The sequence below is a fragment of the Lemur catta genome, chromosome 11 (genome assembly GCF_020740605.2).
Source record: "Lemur catta isolate mLemCat1 chromosome 11, mLemCat1.pri, whole genome shotgun sequence".
Classification (NCBI taxonomy): Eukaryota; Metazoa; Chordata; class Mammalia; order Primates; family Lemuridae; genus Lemur; species Lemur catta.
The window spans coordinates 37,814,755-37,841,924 of record NC_059138.1 but is presented as its reverse complement, the minus strand read 5'-3'; the positions used below and the strand labels follow the sequence as shown (position 1 = coordinate 37,841,924).

Below are 27,170 nucleotides of genomic sequence, written 5' to 3'. Positions count from 1 at the left end.
GGTAACTTTAGGCAAATAATTTAATTTCTTTATACTGTAGCTTTGTAATCTATGTTTTGACGAAACACCTTAACTACACTACATGAATTTAAGAATTTTAAAAAAGACAGTAGTATGTATACATACTTTGAAAAAGTTATCCACCTTTAAACAAAAACACTAAAAAATTTCAAAAAATTTTCCATTTTTTAACATTTACTAAAATGTTCAGGGTTTTAGTATTACAGAGAAGTTATTCATTTATTCAACAGACATTTGAATGTCTTCTATGTGCTGAAGCAAGAGATAGAGATGAATATGTTTCATATTAAATATAGACCCTTAAGTGCTATTTTAGAAATACTCAATGCCTACAGAGGCCAGATGAAGGACATGTGACACGGTGGGGATGGCAGATGAGTTGTTGAAGGCTCCTTGGAACTGTTACCACCTAAAATGAGTTCACCTAAAGGGAAGGCATTCCTAGCTCAGGGGTCAGAACACACAAAGGCAGAGAAATGGAGAAAATGGGAGAGTGTATGTGTACATGCGAGTAGGGTACGGCAAGCCAGTGACACTGGCACGGAAATGAAGAGAAGGCATGAGGCAATCCACGTAAGGGCAGATCAGGGTTTGTGGGTTGGGCTGGATTCTGAGCAGTATTCTACAGGTTAAAGAGAACACTGAGATGCTTTAAGCAGGGGACTGACAGACACTATTAGATTTTGTTAAAAGATTCTGGTAGCAGAGTGGAGGGAGGCCGGATTGAAGATAGGAAAACTAGTTAGATAATTTTCATATTACAGGTTGACTATCCCTTAATACAAAAGGCTTGGGACCAGAAGTGTTGTGGATTTTAGATTTTGGAATTATACTTACTGGTTAAGCATCCCTAATATGAAAATCTGAAATCCAGAACGTTTGAATGAGCATTACCCTTGAGCATCATGTCAGCACTCAAAAAACTTCACGTTTTGGAGCATTTCAGATTTTGAATTTGGGATGCTCAACCTGTATTTCAGGAAGAGATCTGAGAGCCTCAAATAGGAGTTGGAAAGAAGACACACTTATAACATTATTTAGTAGGTAAGTCAACAGGCTTATGTGCTTGATTAAATGTGTGGGGAATGGAGAGGGAAGTTTCACTTGGGGAGCTGCTGAACTGCCAAATGAGGTAGAGAATCAGAATAAATCTGGTAAGTTTGGGGGGAATATGGTAAGCTTGATCTTGTTGCACTTGAGTAGGTGTCAGAGAGGAAATGTATCATAGGTGGGTAGAGAGATTCAGAAGTCTGAGCTGGAGATACAAATTCATGAAGGTTTTAGTAGATAGCTCATAGTTGAGACCATCTGAGGAACATGGAGATAAATGGGATGTGCCAACATTTAAAATGATATGAAGAAGAGCCCAAGAGAAAGGACAGTCACAGAGATTAGAAGACCCAAGAACATTATAGAAGGAAGAAGTTTCAAGGAATGAATTATTAGCAGTGGCACATGCAGAAGAGACCTCAGATAATATAAATTTATTCAATGGGCAATCAGGTCACTGTTTTGTCTGGTAAGGGGTGAGAACCTGATGGCAGATGAGTGTGCAGGAGGGGAGGCAGTAAATAAAGAAGTCTGATATAAATGGGAGAAGGGAGACTAGAGCTGGAGTTATTTTTTTCTTTTTTAAGGGGTGCAAGAAACAGGAACATGTTTGTTGGTGGAGGAAGAAGGACTAGAAAACAAGAGGTTGAAGATAAGAGGTTTCTTCCAGGCTCAGAGATCTGATAGAAATCCTCCAGCTATTCAGGAAGACCTAATCAGAATTAAACTTGTAGCCAATTCATCAAGAGGGTTTGTAAGCAAAATAGCTAATCCTTAATAAAAACTACAAAATGCATTCCCTAGTTTATCTCAAAGAAATTAACAGCTCAGTAGCCAATTACAGAATTAAAAAATAAACAAAGCTGGTCAGGATAACTGTTTCTAATTGGAGTCTGTTACCAACTGAAGTATGATGCTTCTTTTCTCTGGAGTGAACATTGATGAATGCAAAGCACCTGCAAGTGGAATCTGGCCTCTGACTTAACACCAAAGCATGCATCTGCACCCACCCTTTTCTTTTGGAACAGAAGCACCTCCTCCCATTTAAAGCCAGTCTCCCACCAGGGCATCCGATCTTCCTCTACCTTCTCTGGAACCCCAAATCATCACCCTTTTTGCTCTTATTTCCAACTCCTCCCTTTTCCTGGACCCTTTTCAAAGATAAAGCCATAGCTAGAGGGGGAAAGAAAGACACACTGTTGCCCCCTTCTCTTCTCCTTTATACATCGCAAATTCATAGCTTCTTTCTGAAATCTGCCTCCTCTACTATCTGGATGGGAATGTCTCTAAGGCACCAATTATTTCCAGGTGGCTAAATCCAGGAGCTGTTTGAGTTCCTCACTCTAGTTCATCCCTCAGCAATAATCAACACCTGAGCTCAAAAACCCTTCCTTTGGCCCTTGTAACTTGACTTTTCTTGCTTGTCCTTTCATCCCTTTAGCTATGCCTGTCAGTCTCCTTGGCCTGCCCATGATCTGCTACATAACCTTCAACAGTTACTCATGATCTGCCCTGGATCCCCTTTATACTCTATAGCAGAGACTGGCACTTTTCCTATAAAGGGTCAGACAGTAAATTATATAGGCTTTGTGGCCATAATTTTTCTGCTACAACTACTCAATTCTGCCACTGCGGCATGAAAGCAGCCAAAGACAACAACTGAATGAATGGGTGTGGCTGTGTTCCAATAGATTATTTACAAAAAGAGATGGCAGGCTGAAGTTAGCCTATGGCCTGGGGTTTGCCAACTGCTCTATACTCTCCCTAGAAAAGCATCTTTTACTATGTGTGTTCACTGACCTCCTGTACATCAAAGCCACACCTTCTATCCTCTAACCTGTATCACCAATTACCTACTTAATAGCTACAATTAAATGTCTTAAAAGGCATCTGAAACCTTAAAAATTGTGCTCCTTCCCCCAAATCTGGTATCCCTCTAGCATTTTAAGTAAGAGACACTACCATTTACATAGTTGTATAAGGCAGAAAATAGGAAGTCAATCCTGACAATTCCCTGTCTCTCCTCCTCTAATTCTTTGAACAGGAAGAATACCTAAAAAAGGTAGGTCTGGAAATGGCATTACTTGAAGCACACAAATTTAACATTTCACTAATAGAGCTAAACTTTATTTCCAAGTTTATTACATGTTTATACTTGATGTTGAGTACATATTAGAATAGATTTAACATACAACTTGGGAGAAAAGCTGACATTCTCCACTGAATGGATTAAAAAGGAATGTAAAACTACAAAATATTTGTTTAAGTGTGAGTTCCAAATTATGGCAAACAGAACCAAATACCCTGCCATTTTTCTCTTTCTAATTTTCCAAGTTGGATTATAAAAATTTTTTCATAACAATTTATTTCAAAAAAGGAAATAAGTGATAATCATAAAAACCATTTTAAGTATAGGATACAAATAAATTAAGAGTCTTAACATAGAACTCCTACCTCCTGTTTAAAACATTAATACTTGATGATATTAAGAATCAAGGGGGATTCATTAATGTCAACTGCAAATCTAATGGCTTACACCCATAAATGCCATTTGCTTTTGTCTGGAAGACTTAGGATGATTTAAGGGTGACACAAAATAGAGTTTTATTTGACATCCATGTTAACTATTTGGTGTTCTGAATAAGGGATGGCCAAATACTAACTGCTTAGTGCCAGAAATTCAGAATTAATAGGTTCCAAGTGGTAAGAGCTAACAGAATTAATCACTCTACCTCCTAATCTATGGTTGTGAACAAATGTACTGCTTTTTAGTATTCACTGAAAGTTCCAAAATAAAACTCCTCTAGATATTCTGAAGCTGCTGACACACAAAAAATACTGTCTGTAGTGTAATTCCAATGTTTAAACAGTTTAATACAAAATTATGGGTGGTTATCAGTTGTTATTGGTAATAAATATAGTTTATTTTAATTCTTTATAAGTCTCTTAGCACATTTTGTGAAGAAAGGTGTGTTCTTTTTAATATTACTAATCCTTACTTAAATATATTTTTAAAAATCATCTTATTTTCTATCATGGATTACAGAATGAAGACTCATACTAAAAGTGAATGCTATTGTTCTCACTAAATACTAATAGAATCATCTGAAAAACCTATATTCTTTCTAATACCACTTATAAAAGACATTTAATAAATATAACTCACCCCCAATTATTCTAGTGGTAAAACATTTTCTCATGTAACTACTTAAGACAGATGATTTATGGCTTTTCAATTTTAAAATTTCACACCTAATGTCACGTTGTTAAAACTTTTCTAAATTGGTCTCCCACTATCAGATTCTTAAGTGAGAAAAGAAAGGACAAAAGACATAATTACTTAGCCTTCGCCCTTCCTTGGAAACCAACATTTCCCTTACAATGCAAGGCACACTCCTTTTCTTAGAACAGGAGTCAGAAAGCTTTTTTCCTAATTTTGTGTAAAGGGCCAGATAATACACACTTTGGGCTTGTGGACCATTTGTCCTCTATTGCAACAACTCAATTTCTGCTGTTGTACTGGGAAAGCAGCCATAGACAATACACATTTGCAAAACAAGCAGCAGTCCAAATTTGGCCTTCATACCATGGTTGGTCAACCCCTGTCTTAGAAGAACAGACCTATGTATATAAAAAAATCATTTGAAAGAAACTGGTCTCTAGTCAAATGTGATGACCGATTCAGAATCTAGCAGTTAATCACTGTAGTTGAAGATTCTTCTACTGTAGTTCTTCACTGGGATAATTTATATTCATTTAAGGACTTGCTTAGGTATTATTTATGAAGGGATTCCGTTTAAAATTAATAAATGATGTCCATACAATTTAATATCCAATTTAATTTTTTAAAAAACTTAATGAAAAATATAACAGAATCAAAACATTTAAAATAAGTACACTCACTACTCACTCCAGTAATTCAAGTCATACCAACTATAGAATATGAAAAATAAATTCAGAAGTGTAATTACTTTAAAATACACTACTTCCACTTTTGTCAATATTTTACATTTATGTATATATTCTATAGTGGAAGCAAAATTCTCTCTAAAAACATTATCTCCTTAAAATCTTGAGGTGCATATTAGAGCCACAGGCAATATCTGACATATAAAATTGCAGTACAGGCCTTTCAAATTTGGCATTTCACTGGTACAATTCAATGACCAAGGTACATAATAACTGTACAGTGCGTAGACATTCCAGTAAGAACCATTATTTTCTTTAATGTAGAATGACTAATACATATTCTACAAGGGGCAGTGAGAGGTTAGTAATTCTATAGGTTATGTCCTGACATAATTTTCAAAACTGTACAATAACACAAACAACTTTGTTAAGGCCATGTTTTATTTGCTGATTAATGGACAAAAGGCAATGTAATTTATTTTCAAGTATTTTCTTGAAAGTCTGTGCTCATAAAAATCATGAAAAGTTGGAAAGACTGTTAAATCACTGAAACTTTAAATATATCTTACACAATCTTGTTTGTACAAAAATACAAGTTAAATATAAACATAAAGCAATCATGATAATTTTATGCAAATCTGTTTTATGTGATCATCAGTTATATATAAAAGTTACTCAGTTCTGTTATTTGTGAAAAGATCAATACCAGATTTAATTACTATCCACTGGCAAAGGGCCCTAAAAAGCTTGCTTTAGCATTTATCTCTTACATGGTTAAGTGTGTTTCCTAATTTGAGATCACCTAAACACTGGAAAAAAATAACAAAATGAAAGGGCAGTATGTCCATAAACCAACAAATAATTTGGCTGTAATGTATCATAAAACACAAAGAAACCCCACGTATCTGTACAATAAACATTATGTATTACATACACACACAGGTGTAATGTGTGTGTATGCACATATACACATACACACGCGCACGCAACACCCAGTCATAAAACAAAACCTAATGAGGTGCTGCTTCCAGTTCGATATTCAGCTGTGCATTTTTTCTTACTTCATCAAATGAATAGCTTTTTGTCACTTTCCCATTCTTGAAGACAGTATGGAGAAGATCCTGCATAAATGTAATAAATTTAATGATTACGCTGAAGAGATTATCAGACAAAATACCTAAATCCAACACAAAGAGATGTTGATGGTGTTCAAATTATGAAATGATGTGAAACACAAAAAATGCTGGTGCAGGAGGCAGAGAACAAGGTGCCATCTGAAGTGGCAAATCACTGAATTGCCTGCTATGTAGAAATATTCAACTTTTAGGAAAAGGAATGATCTAAATATTACATTCTTAAGCCAGTTTTCTTAAAAGGAAGAACAAAAAACCTAGTTGAGCATTTTTTTATTCTGAGGTGGTCACCAGGAGAACTATGACTGTCACCGATAATGAACACTGACAGTGCAGCAAGGAAAGCCTGCCAAACCATTCCTAGTTGCAGGCCAACACACTCTACACTGATTAAACTTATCAACCTGGACGTTTAATAAATTTGCTAGGCACTAAATTCTGGCTCAAAAAATCCACAAAAAAACAAAGCCAAACCCCCAACCAACAAAAACAGGTATTATTTCTTGACTAATGCATAGTGACTGAATTGAAGACTCTGTGTACACTCCAAAAGTCATCGATAAAGGTAATACACTTCATCCATACAAGGGTAACAAAGATAGATTAGGGGGGTTAGGACTAAATTCCTTTTGGGTCTGGTAAAGCCACGCCTATCTTAATAAGGAGTTATCTGCCTCTAGCTTCTCTTTGAAAAATCCATAGAAGTAATCTCAATTTTCTATCTAGTCAGAAGACGGAGGTGCATATGACATTACCTAATATATTTGTCATTGTGTTGCTTCAAATCACGCTGCCCCAGCTGTAGCATTTTCTTTCATAAATTTAAATACAACCTATCAAGGAAGGCTGGTTCCTATTCTTAAGTCAAAATACCTAGATGATTATAAATTGATTAGTGTTTTGAATGTTCTAGTGTATTACCACATACTCTTAAAATTGATGTCTTTTTAAAATCACACTTATGTTTTTACTTTTAGTCTCAAGTGACTTTTAGTTCATCTGGGACAAACTAGTTCAGCAAAATCTTATTAGATGCAAGAGTTAAGAGAGGCTTGCTCAAAGAATTGCCTAACAGGCTATATAAAGGGATCTAATTCTAAAAGTTTGAGTTATGAATTTATATATTTTTCATAACAAAAAAGGTATTTCATCAATTCTGGCCCAAAACCTTAAAAAATGATAAAAGTAATGTAACAGTAAATTTGACATTATAAAGAATCAAAATAGAAAATAATAAATTAGTGTTTGTTTAGTGTAAACTTTTCTGAGAGTATGAATATTCATGAGTAGTTTCCTGCTAAAACTGAGTTTTCTTCAATCCAGTGGCTTAAAAACCAAAAATTTTATAACTTGAGTTCATGAATATAAATGTACTTTTGTATACTAAAGACCATTAGATCATATGGACTAGCATACTACAAATTTTTTCAATTTGGTTGACTTGGATCAGAAAACTTCGTTAAGTCAAGGTTTCACCATTTATAAATTATGTAATCTGAACCAAGTCACCCTGTCTTCACATTTTATACTATTAAGATAGCATCATTTACTTTTAGCCCATAGGATTGCTATGAGAATTAAATAAGACTAAAGAAAATCATCTGAACTGGACATTATTAAATTTTTTAAAAAACAGAATTATTTTCAACATTTTAGAATCTGGATAGCCCCTCTATTATGTATTAAAATTACCAAAATTTTACTATAACACAGCTAGAACTCTAAGAACAGCATCCTTTTACGTATTCTTAACTATGCCTTTTCAGAAATGATCCACTGCTAATTGACAGCAAAATTAAGATCAAGTATAATACAGAAGCTTGTTGAAGGTCAACAATCACTACCACACTGACCACAATGTAAAAAAAAAAAAACTTTCAATTTTTTTGAATGTTATAATATTTCTTCCAATGTATACATAGACTTCGGATTTATGACCTAGCAACTTGTTTTTCATCTTATTTTGGTAGGCCAGGTCAGCAACTGTACATTTTATAATACAACTACTTTGTCCTTCACAAAAATTATTCTAAAAAGAATTTAAAACAACACAAAAACCTTATTAATTTGGAAAGCCAACCTACTATTGTTAAAAAAAAAAAATCAGCATAAATACATACATGACCATATTCTTCAAGGTCACCTTTTCCTTCCTCAAGTGTAACAAAGTTCCCTGCTGGCGTCCTATGTAAAGATAATCGGCCCTTTTTGGACCTTTTGTTGGGATCAGCAACTGGGTCCTTGAAGACATTAATCTAAAATTCAAATTAAGAAAGTTAGAGAAATAGACTAATCATCAGAAATGTCCAAACACTCATTTACAAAAAAGTAGATACATAATTTATGTGTAAGTTTTAAGACACTTAATAGGTATAACTAAATAAATCTATTCTGGTTTTTAGAAACATAACTTTTTAGCCTGTTTTGATGGACAGTCTGTTATGAAAAAAGGTAAAAATGGAACCCAAATCTTGGATATCCTTTCTTATCAATGACAAATACTTAACACTTCATTTTTTGGAAGTCTTTGAGTATTCTAACATATGACCCTTAAGGTATCTCCTTTAATAATGTAAACTGCTTCTAAACTGATACATGCTATTTAAAAAAACCCAGCTATGCCCAAACTATATATATATATGTATATGTATATACATACACACACACACACACACACACACACACACACACACACACACACACACACATATATAAAATCTTTGGAGGGGGAACTAGGATATTACTAAGGTAAAGGCTTTCTTAACTTGTAACCTTTCCCTTTTGTTATTTTTTACTTTACTTTGTTATTGTCAGAAGCAAAAACTTAAGAGTACCTGAAGAGAGCAAAATGTTTATTTCAAGATCAGGAAGACAGGAGGCAAGACATAATAGAAGCAATTAACAATGGCAGTGGAATGAGAGCAACAAATGAGTTCATCCCAGAACTCTTCAAAGAAAGATGAAAGACAGTAAAGCAGGGAACCAACTCAGGTGTTTTTAGGAGTTTTTAGCATCTCCCCGCTTCTGCCCTTTGCTCCACAGACTCCCCTGCTCTCTAGATGCTATGGAGGAGCTGGGGGGATAGTTGTTTAGCTGCCTAGCTGTTTCATGGCTGCTGGAACATGATTCTGGTACCACAATCCAAACTTCATATTTCACTTTCCTAAACTGTTTTGACAGTGATTGTATTACATACTTGCTTATCATTAATATATGCAGGCTAGGTTAGTTGACATTCCTACTCAAATTCAGTCAACTCTTTGATCCAAAGGTGTATTGTGAAGCCATGGGAAATGACTGACCTGTATTATCTCTCTTACATAATCTTTCACCTTATTGTTCCTCCTTTTTCCAAGTTTTTGTTTTTTCTTCTTAATCATGTTATTACCTAACATCTCCTTTCTTTTCCTTGTTTCTGAGACAAGGTCAGTAGTACCTGACAACATACTAACAGCCTAGGACCATATTATCCTTTGACTATTGCATTCAATAACCACGATCTACCTAGATACATAAAGAAGGTACTAAAACAGAAGCAGTAAAAGTTGAAGGACATACCCCAAGGCCATTGGTTACAACATAACTACACTTGAAGGAACAATTCAAGAGATCTCTTGTTAACTTCTGTAGCAAAGCTCCACCAGAACCAAAGGCAACATTTTCAATACTCCACTTATTCTCTTTCATGCCTCCTACAATCTAGAAGATTAAAACAAAACAAAACAAAACAAAACTTAAGTAATTTGGAAGATAATGAGAGAGAATTTTCAAAGGGCAATATAGATGAATGAAGCATCCAAGAGATGTTTTGTAACAGTCAATAATTAGATAAGAAAAAGGCCTAGACAAAGTTATATCCCACATTTTTTTTTTTAAAGAACTACTTACCCCAAAAGGACAGCCTGAGATGGATATGTTTGGAAGGAGATTTTATTCACAGTTTCTGAATCTGTGTTGTTGTCATTATGATTGTGATTAGGGTTGGGGGAGTAAAGGAAATGAGAGGAAGTGGGAAAAAATTGGCCATGAATATCTAAACTGACTTGAGTTGACTTCTCTCATCCACCTCCTTGAGTTATTGCCCAGATGCCAGCAGCACAAGCAATGGGACCCAAACATTTGCCCCCAAATTATTAGACTCTAGGAATAATTCTAATCATCATTAGTAAACCACAATACATCACATTATTACATGTCATATATAACATATATAACAGTACATGTTAAAGTCAATAGATATTGGTGGCAAAAGAGTATAAAATACTCTTTCCTACATAACAATTGAGATATTGGTAGAGTCATTCTACTCTGGCTGGTGCTCCAATGACATAAACAAAATTATGGACAGATGCTCTGAGGATTAAGATTTATCACTGGATCATTTTTGGAAGAATGATTATTGACAAGCCAGCAGAGAAACCTGTATGAACAGTTCTGACAGCTAAAATAGTTGTTTCAAAGGACATATAATTTCAAACTACACTAAAGATTTGTTTCTTACCAATGTCATTTGTATTTCTTTTTCTTTTTTTTTTGGAGATGAAAGATAATTTATTGCAGCAATAGCAATAGGCAAAGTATCAACATTTTTGCATTGGTTTTTGAGTCCCAGTTCCCACAGTGCAATGTGAAGAGGGCCAAATGACACCTGCACATGTAGTGGGTTAAGTGGGTTGCATTACAAAGGGAGTGTACAGAATCTTTTATTTTTAAAAAATTTTTAATCTTTTTTTAAATTTCAGAATACTACAGGTGTACAAACGTTTAAGTTACATATATTGCCTTTGCACCATCTGATTCAGAGCTACAAGCGTGGCCATCCCCCAGATAGTGCACACTGCACCCATCAGATGTGAACATACCTGTCCCCCTTCCCCCTTCACCTGCCTGACACCTGATGAATGTTACTTCCATATGTGCACGTAAGTGTTGATCAATTAGTACCAATTTGATGGTGAGTATATGTGGTGCTTATTTTTCCATTCTTGTGATACTTCACTTAGGAGAATGGGCTCCAGCTCCATCCAGGATTACACAAGAGGTGGTAGTTCACCATTTTTTTGTGTGGCTGAGTAGTACTCCATGGTATACATATACCACATTTTATTAATCCACTCATGTATTGATGGGCACTTGGGTTGTTTCCACATCTTTCCAATTGTGAATTGTGCTGCTATGAACATTCTAGTGCAGATGTATTTATTACAGAATGTCTTTTTATCTTTTGGGTAGATGCCCAGCAGTGGGATTGCTCGATCAAATGGTAGGTCTACTTTTTGGTCTACTTCTTTGAGATATCTCCATATTACTTTCCATCGAGGTTGAACTAGTTTGTAGTCACACCACCAGTGTATGAGTGCTCCTATTTCTCCACATCTACACCAACATTTGTTGTTTTGGAACTTTTTGATAAAAGCCATTCTCACTGCAGTTAAGTGATATTTCACTGTTGTTTTGATTTGCATTTCCCTGATGATTAGAGATGTTAAGCATTTTTTCGCATGTTTCTTGGCCATTAGTCTATCTTTTTTTGAAAGAAAGAACTTTTATTGAAAAGTTTCTGTTTGTGTCCGTTGTCCACTTTTCAATGGGGTTTTTAAATTTTTTCTTGCTGATTTTCCTGAGTTCTATATAGATTCTAGTTATACAGATTCTAGTTTCTCCCATTCTGTAGGTCATCTATTTGCTACAGTGATAGTTTCTTTGGCTGTGCAGAAGCTCTTTAATTTGATCAGGTCCCATTCATTTATTTTTGTTGATGCTGTGATTGCTTTTGGGGTCTTCTTTATAAATTGTTTGCCTAAGCTGATGTCTGTAAGAGTTTTTCCAACATTTTCTTCTAGAATTCTTAGGGTTTCACGCCTTAGGTTTGTATTTCTTTCTCCTAAGTCGAGTTTATTTACCTCACATCTGCCTTCTTATTTAATATACTCAATCACTTTTATGACAGAAGGTGGCAAGTGAAATATACTAAGTATTCCTTTAATTTCATGAGAATAGCCAAAAGGAAGCAATTAGAAGGGCTGGTTCTGTTATTTAAATAGAACTTTTAGAATGATTAGAAAATCATAGACAAGTTTAATAACTTTATGTGAATCATTAATACAAATTTACCACATTCCCACCAAATACCAAGTCTCAAATTGTCTTTTCTATTTTCAACATTGCAAAGGAAAAAACAAAAAAACTCCAAGCGCCTCCATCTTTTAACAAACCTACATTTAGAAATGCAACTTTCTTTTAAAATCTCAACTAATTCTCCTGCTATGTGTACTTTTAAACTAGAAGAATCAAGATCAAAACACATAAGATTTATTTTAAAGTGATTCCTTTAGGTTGTACACAAATCCTGTCTCATGTCTTTATCATTGTACCTGAAGCCAAAGGCACCCAAGCCCCCTGAATTTAGATTTATTTCTCATTGAAATGACTGTGAACATAGTAAATTCCAATATGGGAGAAATGCAAAGAGTAGAACAGAAAAGGTAAGGAAGGAAAGGGAAACAGGTAGATGGAGGGTAAGGTGGTTTAAGTAAAATATAAAGAAAATACAGTTTCAGACCTGTCACCTGATTTCAGAGATGCTTCAACAGAATAATGAGAAAATCACAAAGTACAGCATTGCCTAATACATTATTATTATATTTCAGGCCAAGTTTCTTCACTAAAAGTTGTAAAATTTAGGCAATTGGGAGTTAAAAATCAACTTTTCTGTTAATAGGAAATTATAGAACTAAGGAAAAAGTACTATTTAAAGACATTTACACAAGACAAATCAGAAAAAATCTGATTAGACAAGAACTGACAAAATATCAGTCTTAGATACTAACTCTTCTGTTGAATAACAAATTTTCAAGTTTTATAACTAAGGGATCTAACTTAACTGAAATCAGAAGAGTTATATAATATTACGCCATTAGGATTTAATTATTTGTCTTATCCCAACCACACATTTGAATCATGTATTACAGTCTACAAGTGCAATATTTTATATATACATACAGATCAAAAAAGTAATTTGTTCTGCTCATTAAGATTTACATAAAACCAATGTCTTCTATTAAGTCTCTGGACCAAAGTTGTAATACTTAGGGAAAATTTACTAAAAAAACTAGAGAAAAGGATTCCAGGAAAAGAATAGCGGGATAGTTAAAGGTGAAGAAAGGGAGAAAAATGCTAACTATGCATAGCATAATAAGATATAATTGAGTATGGGAAGAAAAATGTTTAAAATATGTGAGGCTTCAAAGAAATCTTCCTCTTGTCAACTCTGAGAATTCAGTACTATTTTAGTGTTATTAATGACCACTCTATGAAGAGATTTCAACTATATCCAAGAAGACTGAAACCCTAATTGAAACACAAACAGAAAAAGAAGATGGACACTTTGTATGTTGTCCAACACAGATTTTTGCTTTTCTTAAATAAGCAGTTTTCATTCTGTTACACAGTGGAACACAAGAACCTAAAGTAGGCACTGTAAACATGATGGGATGTCACAATGTCACAGGCGTGACTGACCCTAAGCAGAAAAGTTCAAGAGGGAGACTGTCAGTTAAGGAGAGAAGGTGGTTGTTTCAAATAAAGCAGATTTTCCATTTTGTCAAAATTAAAGGATCTAATTTAGTATACGTACAAAGCAAAAATGCTAAATGAATTCCTTTTCCTTCTTTTAAAGGCATATTTTGACCCACCTTTAATATGAAGAAATCAGGTATTGATGGTCCCTGACATACAATGGTTCAACTTAATGATGGTGTGAAAGTGATATACATTGAGTAGAACACCAATAAATACATGAGATATTTAACACTTTATTATAAAATTGGCTTTTTGTTAGATGATTTTGCCCAACTATAGGCTAATATAAGTGTTCTGAGCATGTTTAAGGTAAGGTACGCTAAGCTATGAAGTTTGGTATGTTGGGTGTATTAAAAACATTTTCAACTTATGATATTTTCACAGTTTACAATGGGTTTATCCCAACAGGCCCAGTTTCTTTAAGATAGCTTTCCATATTCCACGAATGCATCTCCATTAACACAAAACTACTCAATCTTCTAACTGTTCTGTTTAAGGTTTCACCAATGTCAAAGAGTATGTGTCTTAATATTTCTTGTTCATGTGGTTAAAAAGTAGGGTAATGTTTTGAGCTGATTCTCAACTTTAAAAATGCATACACATTCTCACAGTTTTTTTAAAAAACAAACAAGGGGGGAAAAAAGGAAAGAAAAGAAAGGAAAGCCAAAGACCTTTGGTTTTTAAAGGGAACTTCAAATACCTGACTGAACAACCCAGGCTGCTGACTTCTGGAACAAGGCTGGCTGCGCATAAGCAATGGGCAGAGCACTACGCTAAGGGTTCTCAGACCCAGGCACAGGACCCTGCCCATGCTCTTCCATCTGAACAGGAGAGAAGTATGTGCCAGGATACCTGCTAAAATGCCTCAAGGTAGGTACGGGTAATAGTACTTAACTGACACCGAGGTAAAAAATAGCTCAGGTAAGCTAAGAGGAGACAATGGCAATTAGATGTGCCAGCTGGGATTTCTACATTCTAGGTCCTCCTCCTTCTCTTTGCAGACTTTTATTCTATTTCTTCCTTCCTTTTCACATGAAAAACCCCTAATGTCCCAAGATCAACTGTCTTAGAGAAGCTGGAGTTCCCACTTTTCTTCAGCAAAGCAGTTCAGGAGATTTAGTGGACAAAACTCCATTTCTGTGATTTACTAGAGAGATCTATTCCAGATACCTCATAATAGAACTCTAAATACACATCTGCACAGAAATACAGTTTGTTATATACAATAGTTCTCACTTTCAAGTCAATCTCTAGAAAACAAACTACTTATAATTTGGGTACTGATCTTACCATACCACCACTGAACTCTTTCCAAGAGAAAAATCCTTTAACTTGTGTTACATGGCTATATATCATCTGAGATTGGTATATATCAAAATGTCAGTGGCTTATGACAGTAGACAGTTTACGTCACGTTAGTGATATTATTAACTTCTGTGGAGTATTTTAGGTGTTAGTTAAAGTTATGGCTCTTAAGAGGCCTTATTTGGGAAACAAAATAGGGAAAAGTTTTAAGATAATACAAGCATACCTCAGTAATACTGCAGGCTTGGTTTCAGACCACAGCAATAAAATGAACACTAATAAAGCGAGTTACACAATTTTTTGGTTTCCCAGTACACATAAAAATCATTTTTACACTATAGTCTATTAAGTATGCAATAGCATTATGTGTAAAAAAATGTACAAATCTTAATTTTAAAATACTTTGTTGCTAAGAAATGCTAATCATAATCTGAGCTTTCAGTATGTCGTAATCTTTGCTGGTAGAGGGTGTCACCTCAGTGTTGATGACTGCTGATCAGGGAGGTGGTTGCTGAAGGCAGGGATGGCTGTGGCAATTTCTTAAAATAAGACAACAAACTTTGCCATATCGATTGCTTCTTCCTTTCATGAAATATTTCTCTGTAGTATGTGAGGCTGTTTGACAGCATTTTACCCACAGCAGAACTTCTTTCAAAACTGGAGTCAATCTTCTCTGACCCTATTGCCACTTTATCAACTAAGTTTATGTAATATTCTAAATCTTTTGCTGTCATTGCAAAAATGTTCACAGCATCTTCACATGGAGTAGATTCCATCTCAAAAAATCACTTTCTTTGCTCATACATAGGAAACAACTCCTCATTCGTTCAAGTTTTATCATGAGATTGCAGTAATTCAATCAAGTCTTCAGGCTCCACTTCTAATTCTAGTTCTCTGGCTATTTCCACTGTATCTGCAACGACTTCCTCCACTGAAGTCTTGAACCCCCTCAAAGTCACCCATGAGGGCTGAAATAAACTTCTTCCAAACTCTTTGTTAATACTGGTATTTTAACCTCCTCCTATTAATCACAATGTTCCTTAATGACATCTAGAATGGTGAATTCTTTCCAGAGGTTTTCAATTTACTTTGCCCAGCTTCATCAGAGCAATCACCATCTATGGCAGCTAGAGCCTTACAAAACGTATTTCTTAAATAATGTGACTTAAAAGTTGAAATGACTCCTTGATCCATGGGCTGTAGAATGGATGGTGTGTTAGCTGGCAGAAAACAACATTGATTTCCTTGTATCTCTCCATCAGAGCTCTTGGGTGACCAGGTGCACTGTCAATGAGCAGTAATATTTTGAAAGGGATCTTTTTTTCTGGGCAATAGTTCTCAACAATGGGCTTAAAATATTCAGACCATGGTGTATAAACAGATATGCTAACATCTAGGCTTTGCTGTTCCATTTACAGAACGTAGGCAGAGTAGATTTAGCATAATTCTGAAGGGCCCTCAGGTTTTCAGGATGGTAAATGAACTCTGGCTTCCGCTTAAAGCAACGGTGCCTTAGACCCTAACAAGAAAGTTAACCTGTCCTTTGAAGCCAGACACTGATTTCTCCTCTCTAGCTATGAAAATCCTAGATGGCATCTTCTTCCAGTAGAAAGCTGTTCTGTCCACATTGAAAATCTGTTGTTTAGTGCAGCCACCTTCATCAGTGATCTTAGCTAGATCTTCTGGATAACTTGCTGTAGCTCCAAATCAGCACTTGCTTTTCACCTTGCACTTTTATGTTAGGGAGATGGCTTCTTTTTTTAAACCTCATGAACCAACCCCTCCTAGCTTCCAACTTTTCTTCTGCAGCTTCCACACCTCTCTCACCCTTCATAGAATTGAAGAGAGTTAGGGCCTTGCTCTGGATTGGCGTTGGCTTAAGAGACTGTTGTGGCTGGTGTGTGTGTGATCATCGATCCAGACTGCTAACACTTTCTTCTTATCAGCAATAGGGATGTTTTGCTTTATCATTTGTGTGCTCACTGAAGTAGCACATTTAATTTCCTTGAAGAACTTTTCCTTCGCATTCACAACTTGACTAGCTGGCTCTTTAGATCTATCTCAGCTCTCAACATGCCTTCCTCACAAAGCTTAATCATTTCTAGCTTTTGATTTAAAGTGAAAACTTGCATCTTTTCCATTCACTTGAACACTTAGAGGCCACTATAGGGTTCACTGGCCTAATTTCAATATTGGTGTGTCTCGGGATGGGAGGCTTGAGGAGAGGGAGACAGATGGGGGAATGAGCAGTTGGTGGAATAGTCAGAACACACACGTATCAATTAAATTCACCCTCTTATCTGGGTGCAGTCTGTAGTGTCCCAAACCAATTACACTAGTAACATCAAAGATCACCATAGCAGATATAACAATAAAGTTGAAATATTGCAAGAATTACCAAAATGTGGCAAGAGACATGAAGTGAATACATGCTGTTGAAAAAAAATGGCATGGATAGACTTGTTTGATGCAGGGTTGCCATAAACCTTCAATTTGTTAAAAACCAACAAAAACAAAAAATAAAAAAAACACAAACTATCTGTGAAACACAATAAAATGAGGTTTGCCTGTACACTATTTGGTTAAATCTAATAACAGTGATGACAGTCAATACTTAATTTAGAAGAGATGACAAGCCATTCTGTAATTTCTGAAAAACCACCCATTACTAACATCTGAGTTTTACATTGGTAGAGTACATAAAACTCAATTCCTTTTTTTTTTTTAATTTATAAAGAAAAGAGGTTTATTCAGCTGACAGTTCTGTAGGCTGGGAAGTTCAAGGGTCATGTGTTAGCATATTAAAGCTCAATTCTATTAAAACTCAGACCTATATGAGCAGAGTCAAGACTTTCTGTTTTTATATTACAAGGGACATTCCTTGACTGACAATGTTCTTGTTTCATAACGATACTTCTTTAGATCCATCATTTATCGTGGCTAGAAGAGTAGAGTACGGCTTGGCTGGTCTACATCTTAAACTACTATTATTTTTAAACTTCAAGCAATGCACAGAAGACTTATACCAACATAAACATTTATGAATAAAATCACAACTGTATTTAAATTAGTAATGTGTTGTTTATCAAAGTAATATAAAGGAGCTTAATTATAAGGAATGCCTAAAACTTTTAATATAAAACACATACCTCTTGTAAGGTATTAATATCTACTCCATCCCCTTGAATGATTCTAAGATAAGGTGGCAACAACTTGTAGCCCTTTGAGTTTTCAGTAACAGGAAACTTCTTACCCAAAATATCCAAAACCTGTATGGAAAAATACACATGCAACACATTAACTAAAACTGAAAACAAGTACGAGAACTTTCCAAAGTTAAAAAAAATAATTTTGCTTTGCTAGAGAATCTTGAGACTATAAAAATAAAACTACTTAAAAAATTTTATAGCACTATGTATATGCCTTCTAAAATTTTGGTCCCAACTCCTTTTAATCACATTAGAAACAAGCATGCTATTTCCTATTGAGTCAATTTATACCAGAAAGTGGCTCAAAATAAGTTTTTTCCCCTCACATCTTTCAAATTACATAGATTCAGAAGAAAAATTTTTAATATGATTCAACAAATATAATATTTTTAAGAAGTACATAAAGCATCATTTAACTTACAGATTATACTTTTGACTTGGATTTATTCTGCTTGTGTCCAATAATTTTGTTTGGTTTAATTGTCTAACATAACTCAAATATAAATCTATTTAAATCACAAAGTTCAGAGAAACTTTTATAAGCAGAGAAGGCTGGGAATGAAGCACATAGAACCCATGGTTTCTCTCAAGTTCTCCTTTGCTCTTAATTAAAGCCAAATTGCATAATATGCAAATCATCCTACTCAATCATTAACTATTGAAAGTTTTGTACATAGATTTAAAATTTCTTGGAAAGCTTGGTCAGAGACACAAAAGACCTACAAGAGACATTCTCCCCCCACAACAAATACTTCCTTTTCCTAAACAGATTAAGATTCTAACAATGAGAAAATTCCATATTGATGAATCAGTTTGCAGCGATTAAATGACACATCTTACGTAAAGTACCTAAAACAGTATTGTTCTTGTAGTAGGCATCAAATAACCCTGCTTTTATTATTGCTTTTTGAAGAAAGCAATCTGAAATTCACTTGCAACACTGCTGCGTTAAGATTCAACAGTATCTCTAAAGAACCACTACTTGAAAAGTATTTTTGAATTACTTTTATTCCACATCACCCTGCACGTATTTCTTCTGCACTAACAAATTCAAAAGTCTAGTAATGACTTGTGATAAAAGAAAAGAAACAAACCACAAGTAGACTTGGTGCCCAAATCACTGAATTAAAACGGCAATGCTGTTAATTAAATTTGAAGGTAAGCTGAAAAGAAAATATCTACTCAACAGTACATGATCATCTAATGAGAGTACATAAATAACCCATAATTCTCTGTATTCTTTCTCTGCTATTAACATGTGACCATGGGCAAATCTATTACTCTCTCTGGGCTGCAACTATAAAACAAGAGAAGTGGTCCAGACAGCTCTGAGATGGTGTGTGTATAAATGAAATTAAAAGCAGTGTCGATGCAGTTGGTCTACAGGCATTTTAATTACCAAGTTGCATATTAAAATTTACCTTTAATACTGTGTCAAGAGGGTTTCCAGAATCAGGTCTGATTATTAGTGGTGCCTCTGTACTTCTTGATACTATCAAATGTCTTAGATCTTCACCCCATATTTTCTCACAGGCATTATAAATGTCATAGCTATCGCTGACCACAGATACAGGCACTGATGAAAACTGTGTTACTATATGTTCAAAAGCATCTTTTTCATGGTCTTTCCCCCAAGCTGTTATGGTACTAGAAAACAAAATGAAAATACAGATTTACTTAAGCAGACACATCTATTCCTGAATCACTGTTAATCGTATCTCATGTTTACTATAATCTTATCTCATGTTTACTATACTAAATTGTTAACATCACAGAGAAGGTGAGTGAGTTAGTTTAATGAATGTACATCACAAGGCAAAGGAAATATTTGGGTCAAGCACCCCCTAAGACAATTAGTTTGTAAGCAACCTTGTTCTTCATTAATAGTTATTAAGTTACTTAGCTCTCAAGTCCTTATGTCATATTTAACCAATTATAAACTTTTTTTTTTTTTGGCATTCCTGAATCTACTAATTTAAAATCAGCAAACTAAAAAGCACTTGCTGAATGCCCTCTATACTTTATGTCAAGATGTTAGAAAGAATGAATACATACTCTCATTAGTGTGTTAGGCAATGCAAGCACTTGGCTCCCTTCTGTAAAATTTTCAAAACCAGATATCAATAATATTAGGGACATACATTTTGTCTTTATTCTCTCAAAATCTTACACTTAGAGGCAATTACTTAGACAATTACTTATACTATACTATGCATATATATAGTCAACTAACTCTTTACCTATTATATCTTCAAGTGACCAGTAACAGGCATTTATTTCATTTATATTTTATCCACTACAAATTAATGTATGCTGAAGGAATAAGAATTTTAATATTTAGTTTAAGCAAAATATAATTAAGGATGGCAAATAAAGTATGAGAGTTTCTATTAGGCAAGAAAGGCTAGAGTGATTTTTGCAATGTCCTTAATACTGATTCTTCTTATTGGATAGATCCATATTTGACATGTAATTACAGGCTGATTATCCCTCATCCGAAATGCTTGGGACCAGAAATGTTCCAAATTTAAGATTTTTTCAGATTTTGGAATATTTGCATTATACTTATCAGTTAAGCACCCCAAATCTGAAAATTGGATTTTCTCAAATGCTCTAATGAACATTTCCTTTGAGCAAAAAGTTTCAGATTTTGGAATATTTCAGATTTGGGATGCTCAACCTGTGTATTTGTTGGAAAATTAATATACAATGAAGTAAATTTTAAAAATCTTAAACAATTTAACAATGAATTTGAAAATCATTACCATTTCCTTATGCCAAGCAACTTTTCATGCTCCCTAATTTTCTAGTTTTTGCCTCTACCCTGTTCTCCTCAGTAAAATAAAAAGCTTATTCATTTATTATACAGGTATAAGGTTTAACTCAAAACCGTCTGAAGAGTTGTACTAATTTATGTCTTCAATTGTCATTTTATGTAACAAGTTTTTTCCTAAAGGACTGGAGCAAACACCTTTTCCCATATTGTCAAAGGTATGCTGGGGGTAGCTGAGCATGTACACTTCAGGTTATAAAGATCTAGTTACCGAGAGACTACCCTTGTCCAAAACAGAGAGGGCCTACTGATATACAACTCATTTAATTGTGAACACTCTTCTATAACTACGGAGGCTGCCGGTAGCTATGATGTCAATTCTCTACTTCATGCAAGCATCTGAAGGCTAAATGGAAAGTTAAATTATGGATGAAGAGAAACCCCTTTGTCATATTCAGAATTGCTACTGTTTTGTTTATAAGAGAAAGAACTAAGCTCTATGAATACCAACAATGGAGAGCTTTACAACATAAGAATGAACTTCTACAGTTAGAAATCATTGCTTAAGCAGTTATTGTTTTCTAAAGTTGTTATCAATATAGTCATCCAACTCTGCTACTTGTATCATGCCTAGCAAACTTAATTGTCAAATTTTAGTCTGTATCTTACTTGGTTTTCTCCATGGCATCTGAACTTTCCTGAAACTTTCTTTCCTTTCACTTCAATGACATCTCCATGTTTCATTTTTCTTTTTCCTATTTCTATGGTTCCTCGTCAGTCTCCCCCAGATGCTGTGTTCTCCTCCTTCACTCTAACTTGCCAAATGGCAATATTTCTCAAAGCTCTGACCTGGGCACTTGTTTCCCTCTATAATACCTCCCTGTGTGAAAGTCTCAAAGCTTTCCAAAAAAACACTCTTGTGGTGAGGGTTTCCAATATCCGTATCTTAGCTCATGTTTTTCTTCTGGGCTCCAGATCTACCTTATTAGATAGGAAGTAGGTGGAATATCTCATTTCATCATCCCACAGACACTTCCTATAGCACCCTCTACATAATACAATCCTAACACCTATTCTTCTAGTACAGTATTTGGTATATGAAGATCTTAACTGTTCAATGAATTCCACCCATGCTATTAATTCCAATTTCAAGCACCAAATTAAATTTGATATCTTTCCAAAGTTTGAGACGAAAAGGTTACACAATTAAATATTCTAGGTCCAGATTCATATATTCTTTAATAAGATATTTATAATAATAATGGTAAAGCTCTACATTTATAGAGTTCTTTTATTTTAAAGTTATTTTAGATGTTAGCTCATTTATCCTCAATGATCTTCTGATATTGTGTCCTCCTTTTGTTTTGCTGGAGGGAGGAACTGAAAAACAGAGAGATAAAGTGACCTGCCCAAGGCCACCAACCGTGTCAGCTGTAAGGTCACTCAGGGTTCCCAACTTTCAGTCCAACTTTCAGCTCTTTTCACTATACTAAGCTATTTTTAACACACTGACTATCACACTAGAAAAAAAATTTTTCTTGGGGCCACGGGGTTTTATTATGAAAACAATAAAAACTTCGAAAACAAAATGATCCTTTCTAATTTAATGAAAAATGAAATGTATTGACTCTATTCATTTAATCCATGTTTTTAGAATTTGTCAATATTAATTGTAACAATAATAACATCAACAAGTAAGGTTTTCATGAACCAAGTGCAGGGTTTTGCCCAGGTTTTGCTTCACAAGGCCCCGGGCTCAAAACTAGCATGAGTTAAATACAACTCACATTGATTGCAGTTAATGTGTTAAAAGATGTTTCTATTAAGAACATCTAAAGCATTCTCATATATTATGGAGTCAAATTTACAAATGTAGTAAATATGAGACTATCAAAATAAAATGGATTTTTACTCTGGATCCACATATAGCATCCTTTTCATTTTAACACGAAAGCTGTAAAGAAGATATTATTCTTATTCTCAGATTTACAGTATACTCATGACACTACTTTGAAACAAAACCATCAGTAAAGAATCTAATATGTGCATACTACGTTAAATTTTTAAAAGATGTATGTACATCTAAGTCCAAAATAAAACTATTCTAACTCTAAAACTTTTATATGATAATGACACCCTGACTTTCCCAGGTCAGAAGTCTTGCAACTCTTATGTAAAATGTTCAACAAGGCCTCACTAATATGACATACATTGCTCATAAATGTTAGTTGAATCTACTCTTTACTGAGCCCTAAGTTTTAGCAATTTTATCTCCCAAGTCATTGCTCATATTTATCCACTTCTTTCCATTCATTTGGCCACTTGGTTCTGGATTTCATCACTGTAAGACTGCTGCAATAGCCTTCTATAAAGCCTAACTTCTGGTTTTTCTTTTTTTCCCAATCCACAGGCTATCCTACTATCAAAATAATCTTCTAAAATATTTCTCTAATAATGTCACTTCTTTGCTTAAAAACTTCAGTACCTGCTCCCATTTGAAAATGCCTAAGAAAATCTAGCATGATGTGCACATAGTTAAACATACAATGTCAAAATAAATTCGAGGGCCCTTACTAAGCTTAACCTGTCTTTCGGTCTACCCTGTGTTCTCGAAAAAATCTGTTTTGGCCCTTATTGCCTAAACACATTCACACTCTCCTCTTTATTCTTGCTCTTTCATCACAATGCTCAATACACGGTAAGAATGCAATAAATATGTACTCAGAGAATAATCGCTCAATGTTGGCCATTGAATTTTACCGTTTCTTCAAGAAGATTTTATATACTACCTCTATAAAAAGCTTTCTTGATCCTGCCAGTGGAATATATGATTCTTCCTTTCCTTCCCTTGCACCACTACAGCACTTTAATTGTACCTCTTTAAAAGTACTTAAGCAACAAAGCAGACTGCGTAAGGAGAGGATCAGTGTTTATTATATCCTTTTATACCTTGTAGCATCTAGTACTCTGCTTTGCATATGAAAGTTAGTCAATATGCATCAAATGATAATAATAATAAAAAAGCTCAGCTTTATTCTAAACTCATTGCTGGTTTTAGCACTCTGCAGTTTTCAAGTTTGAGTAGAGCTTAATAAACATTCCCAAATAATTAGAGTAAATACTTTTGTTATAAAAACCAGAAATAAAATAAAGTATTGACATACATTTAAAAACTCCATTTACTTTCAATAAAGTCAGCTCTAGGACCAAAGCAGCTGTAGCCTAGATTTTAATTTCCTTCTAGTATAACTGAAAATGGTTCAGTAAGAGCAGGTAAAGCATAAAAAGAATCTGGACACATTCCCTTTCATCAAAAGTCTTACTTTCTCATCTATAATTGTAGATACTGGGTCTAGATGACAATTTCTAAGGCAAAGATAGGTAAGGTCATCTAAAAGAATGGGGAAAGGGGAAAAAGTGACGAGTACTTAACAGTGAGTATTTCTAAACTTAATTTAATGAATAAAACCTAACTGCATATGCCAATATAGTAAACTATTTCTTCTAGCATAGTTAAAAGTTCTCTACTTCTCTGATTCCAATCTTTATACAAAATATAAATATTGAATTTGTATTTCTCAAGTTCATAAAGACGTACTGTAGTACCCGGCTCTGTAGTTAGGCAAAACATCACTGAGTCACAAATACAAGAGTGAAGAAATTAGTAGTTTTAGAACAAATATTTAGGTAAAAGGAGGATGAAAACAAACAGAATTTTACCTGTGTTCTGCTGCTGGAACAGAGTAGCCTGGAACAGCATCTTTCGTTCCATAATATTTTTTAATTAGAGCAATTCCTGCTACTGTATCTGTTCCTTTGAAGTTAACCAAATGAGCAGATGCTCCTATGCCAGCAGTCTGGAAAATCAACCAAAAACCAAAGTCCAAAAAAGGAAAAGAAAAACTCATATTTAAGGTACAAGCATCGCTCCCAAAGGAATTATTATCTTTAGTTATTCTTAGAGAAATATTAAACTATTACCAGAGAGAATAGTTCCTTATGACAAAGACTGTTTTTCCTAAATATATAAGGATTCATCTGTTACCTTCTCAAAGAGGTCTACTTGATAGTGTCCACCCCCACTCCCATCACTCTCTCTTCGCTTACCCTGCCTTGCACTCCCCTGTAGCATTACTTGACATCTCATGTATTTTTATGTCTGTCTCTATATGTCCATCCATCTAATTTATAAAGGGCAGGGACATTTGTTGAAGGCTATATTCCATATACCTTGCTAACACATAGTAGGTACTCAATATGTATGTACTGGTTGAATCTCTGGAATTTCAAAATGTGGCCTACTTAGAACCAAGATCAATCCCAATAACATTCCCAAAAGTTGATAGTGGTACTCTAACCAACAATCCATGTGTTATTAAATGAGGATGGTTTCAGTTTCTTACCTCTTGGGAAGAGACTCCTCTGTAGCCAAAATCATGTAACTTGTATTCCAGACCATCTAAGTTACCAGAAGTTTCTAACAAATATTTGGCCAATATTTTCTTCTGCTCTCTAGAATTTGTGGCCACAGTGATTGGATACCAGGTCTGAACAAGAATAGTCTGTAGTAAGAAAATTAACCACAAATATTAATACATAAAATATTGGGTTCTTTCTGAGGAAAATCTTAGCTTTCTCTGGAGGTACGTCCTAAACTTCCCTTCCATTAGAAGGACCAATTAGACATTTTAGCTGTACAGCAGGATGCCTACCATGTGCATTCCAGACACAGTACATGGCTCAGCTCTCCAATCAGCAACAAAGAAGATAAGCACACCGGGCCCTTCACAGTAGAGAATTTCGAATAACCAAGTTTCTATCCAAAGCTCCAAAGAAGCAAATAGTTTGAAAGACCATCTCTGAGGAAAGGATCAATTTTCAAAAAATTTCCATCTGTTATGAACCAGAAGTTTTATAAAGTACACTCACACGTGGATATTGAGGCAATGTCAAACTGCCCTAAGTTTCTAAATGCTTATTCTTGATTTCTATACTTCATGTGGATTTGCATCAAATAGGTCATGGGCCAGCACTGCTCCCTGGACTACATCTTGAATAATACTGGTCTAAAGAAGTTATTCACTTACTCTTCTAGGTAATCTGGGATCTAATTTTCCCTTAGATCTAATAAGACAACTGGTAGGTTATAAACTTGTGACACTTTATCTTAGCACTAGAGAATTCTATTCACTGAGTTATGCTGTATGCTCTTAGCTTTTATCAAAGGTCATTACAAGTAAGTCACATGAAACTTTCCTGCATATACTATAACTGCAAGGTCACTGTCTACTTTAATTCAGGGACCATAAGTTCCAAAATAAGAAAATAGAAGAATTGCTAGGTTTCTAACTTTCTGATAAGAACTATTCCTTGATTTCCCTTTTTATCTTGGCTGCCAGGAAACTCCAAAGAAAGTCTAATGCTTAACCACAGCAACCATCTTAACTATTATGGCTTAGGAATTCACCACTTCTTTTATAAACCAGATAGTATGCCATTAGAAGCAGCTTCAAATCTGTTTTTGGAGTGCTAAGATGATGGCAATGTCTCAGTTGAATCAAAAAGATAACCGCTTAATTAAATTTTATAAAACAAGCTCTTATTGAATACCAGCTAAATGATCAATAAATAAAATAAATAAAAACAAATAAAAGGATGATTTAACCTTGGACTTGCCAATTTGGTCATCTTAAAGAAAAGCCTGTAGCCTTAGACTCCTGTGATTGATTAAATGGAGCTTTGCACTCTTCTCATAAAGAGATGGAGTCTATTTCCTCATCCCTTGATTCTGCACTGACCTTATGATTTGATTTTCACAACGGAACATGGAGGAAGTCATGTTGTATGACTTCCAACTCCCAGTTTCAAGACATTCTGAAGTTTCTGTTCTCATTCTCTTAGAACTTAAGAGACCACCACGTGGTGAAGAAGCCTGTTATGAAGTGAGGTCTGGTAGTCCCAGCTATCTGAGCTGAGGCCCCAGACACAGGAGTGAGGCCATTATAGACTGTCTAGCCCTAGCTGAACCCTCAGCTAAATGCAGATGTGTAAGTCCAAGCAAGACCAGCAGATGACTGTCCTGTCAACCACAAGAATCATGGGAAACAGTTGTTTTAAGCCACCAAAAGTCGGGGTAGTTTGTTACAAAACAGAAAACAGATGCAACTCCTAACTTAAACTCTATAACCC

At 34.8% G+C, this 27,170-nt stretch overlaps 1 protein-coding gene across 1 annotated transcript in view; it reads right to left on the bottom strand.

Annotated features, from left to right (window-relative positions):
• Positions 1-3,169: 3,169 nt before the first annotated feature.
• Positions 3,170-27,170, bottom strand: part of NAMPT (nicotinamide phosphoribosyltransferase) — a 40,003-nt gene continuing 16,002 nt past the window's right edge. Inside the window, exons 5-11 of the mRNA XM_045565463.1 lie at positions 25,385-25,543; positions 24,702-24,838; positions 19,630-19,855; positions 18,149-18,268; positions 9,672-9,812; positions 8,234-8,368; positions 3,170-6,101 (exon numbers count right to left, since the gene is read on the bottom strand). Coding sequence (XP_045421419.1) covers positions 5,991-6,101; positions 8,234-8,368; positions 9,672-9,812; positions 18,149-18,268; positions 19,630-19,855; positions 24,702-24,838; positions 25,385-25,543 — 1,029 coding nt within the window. The 3' untranslated portion in view covers positions 3,170-5,990. The remainder of the gene's footprint in view (positions 6,102-8,233; positions 8,369-9,671; positions 9,813-18,148; positions 18,269-19,629; positions 19,856-24,701; positions 24,839-25,384; positions 25,544-27,170) is intronic.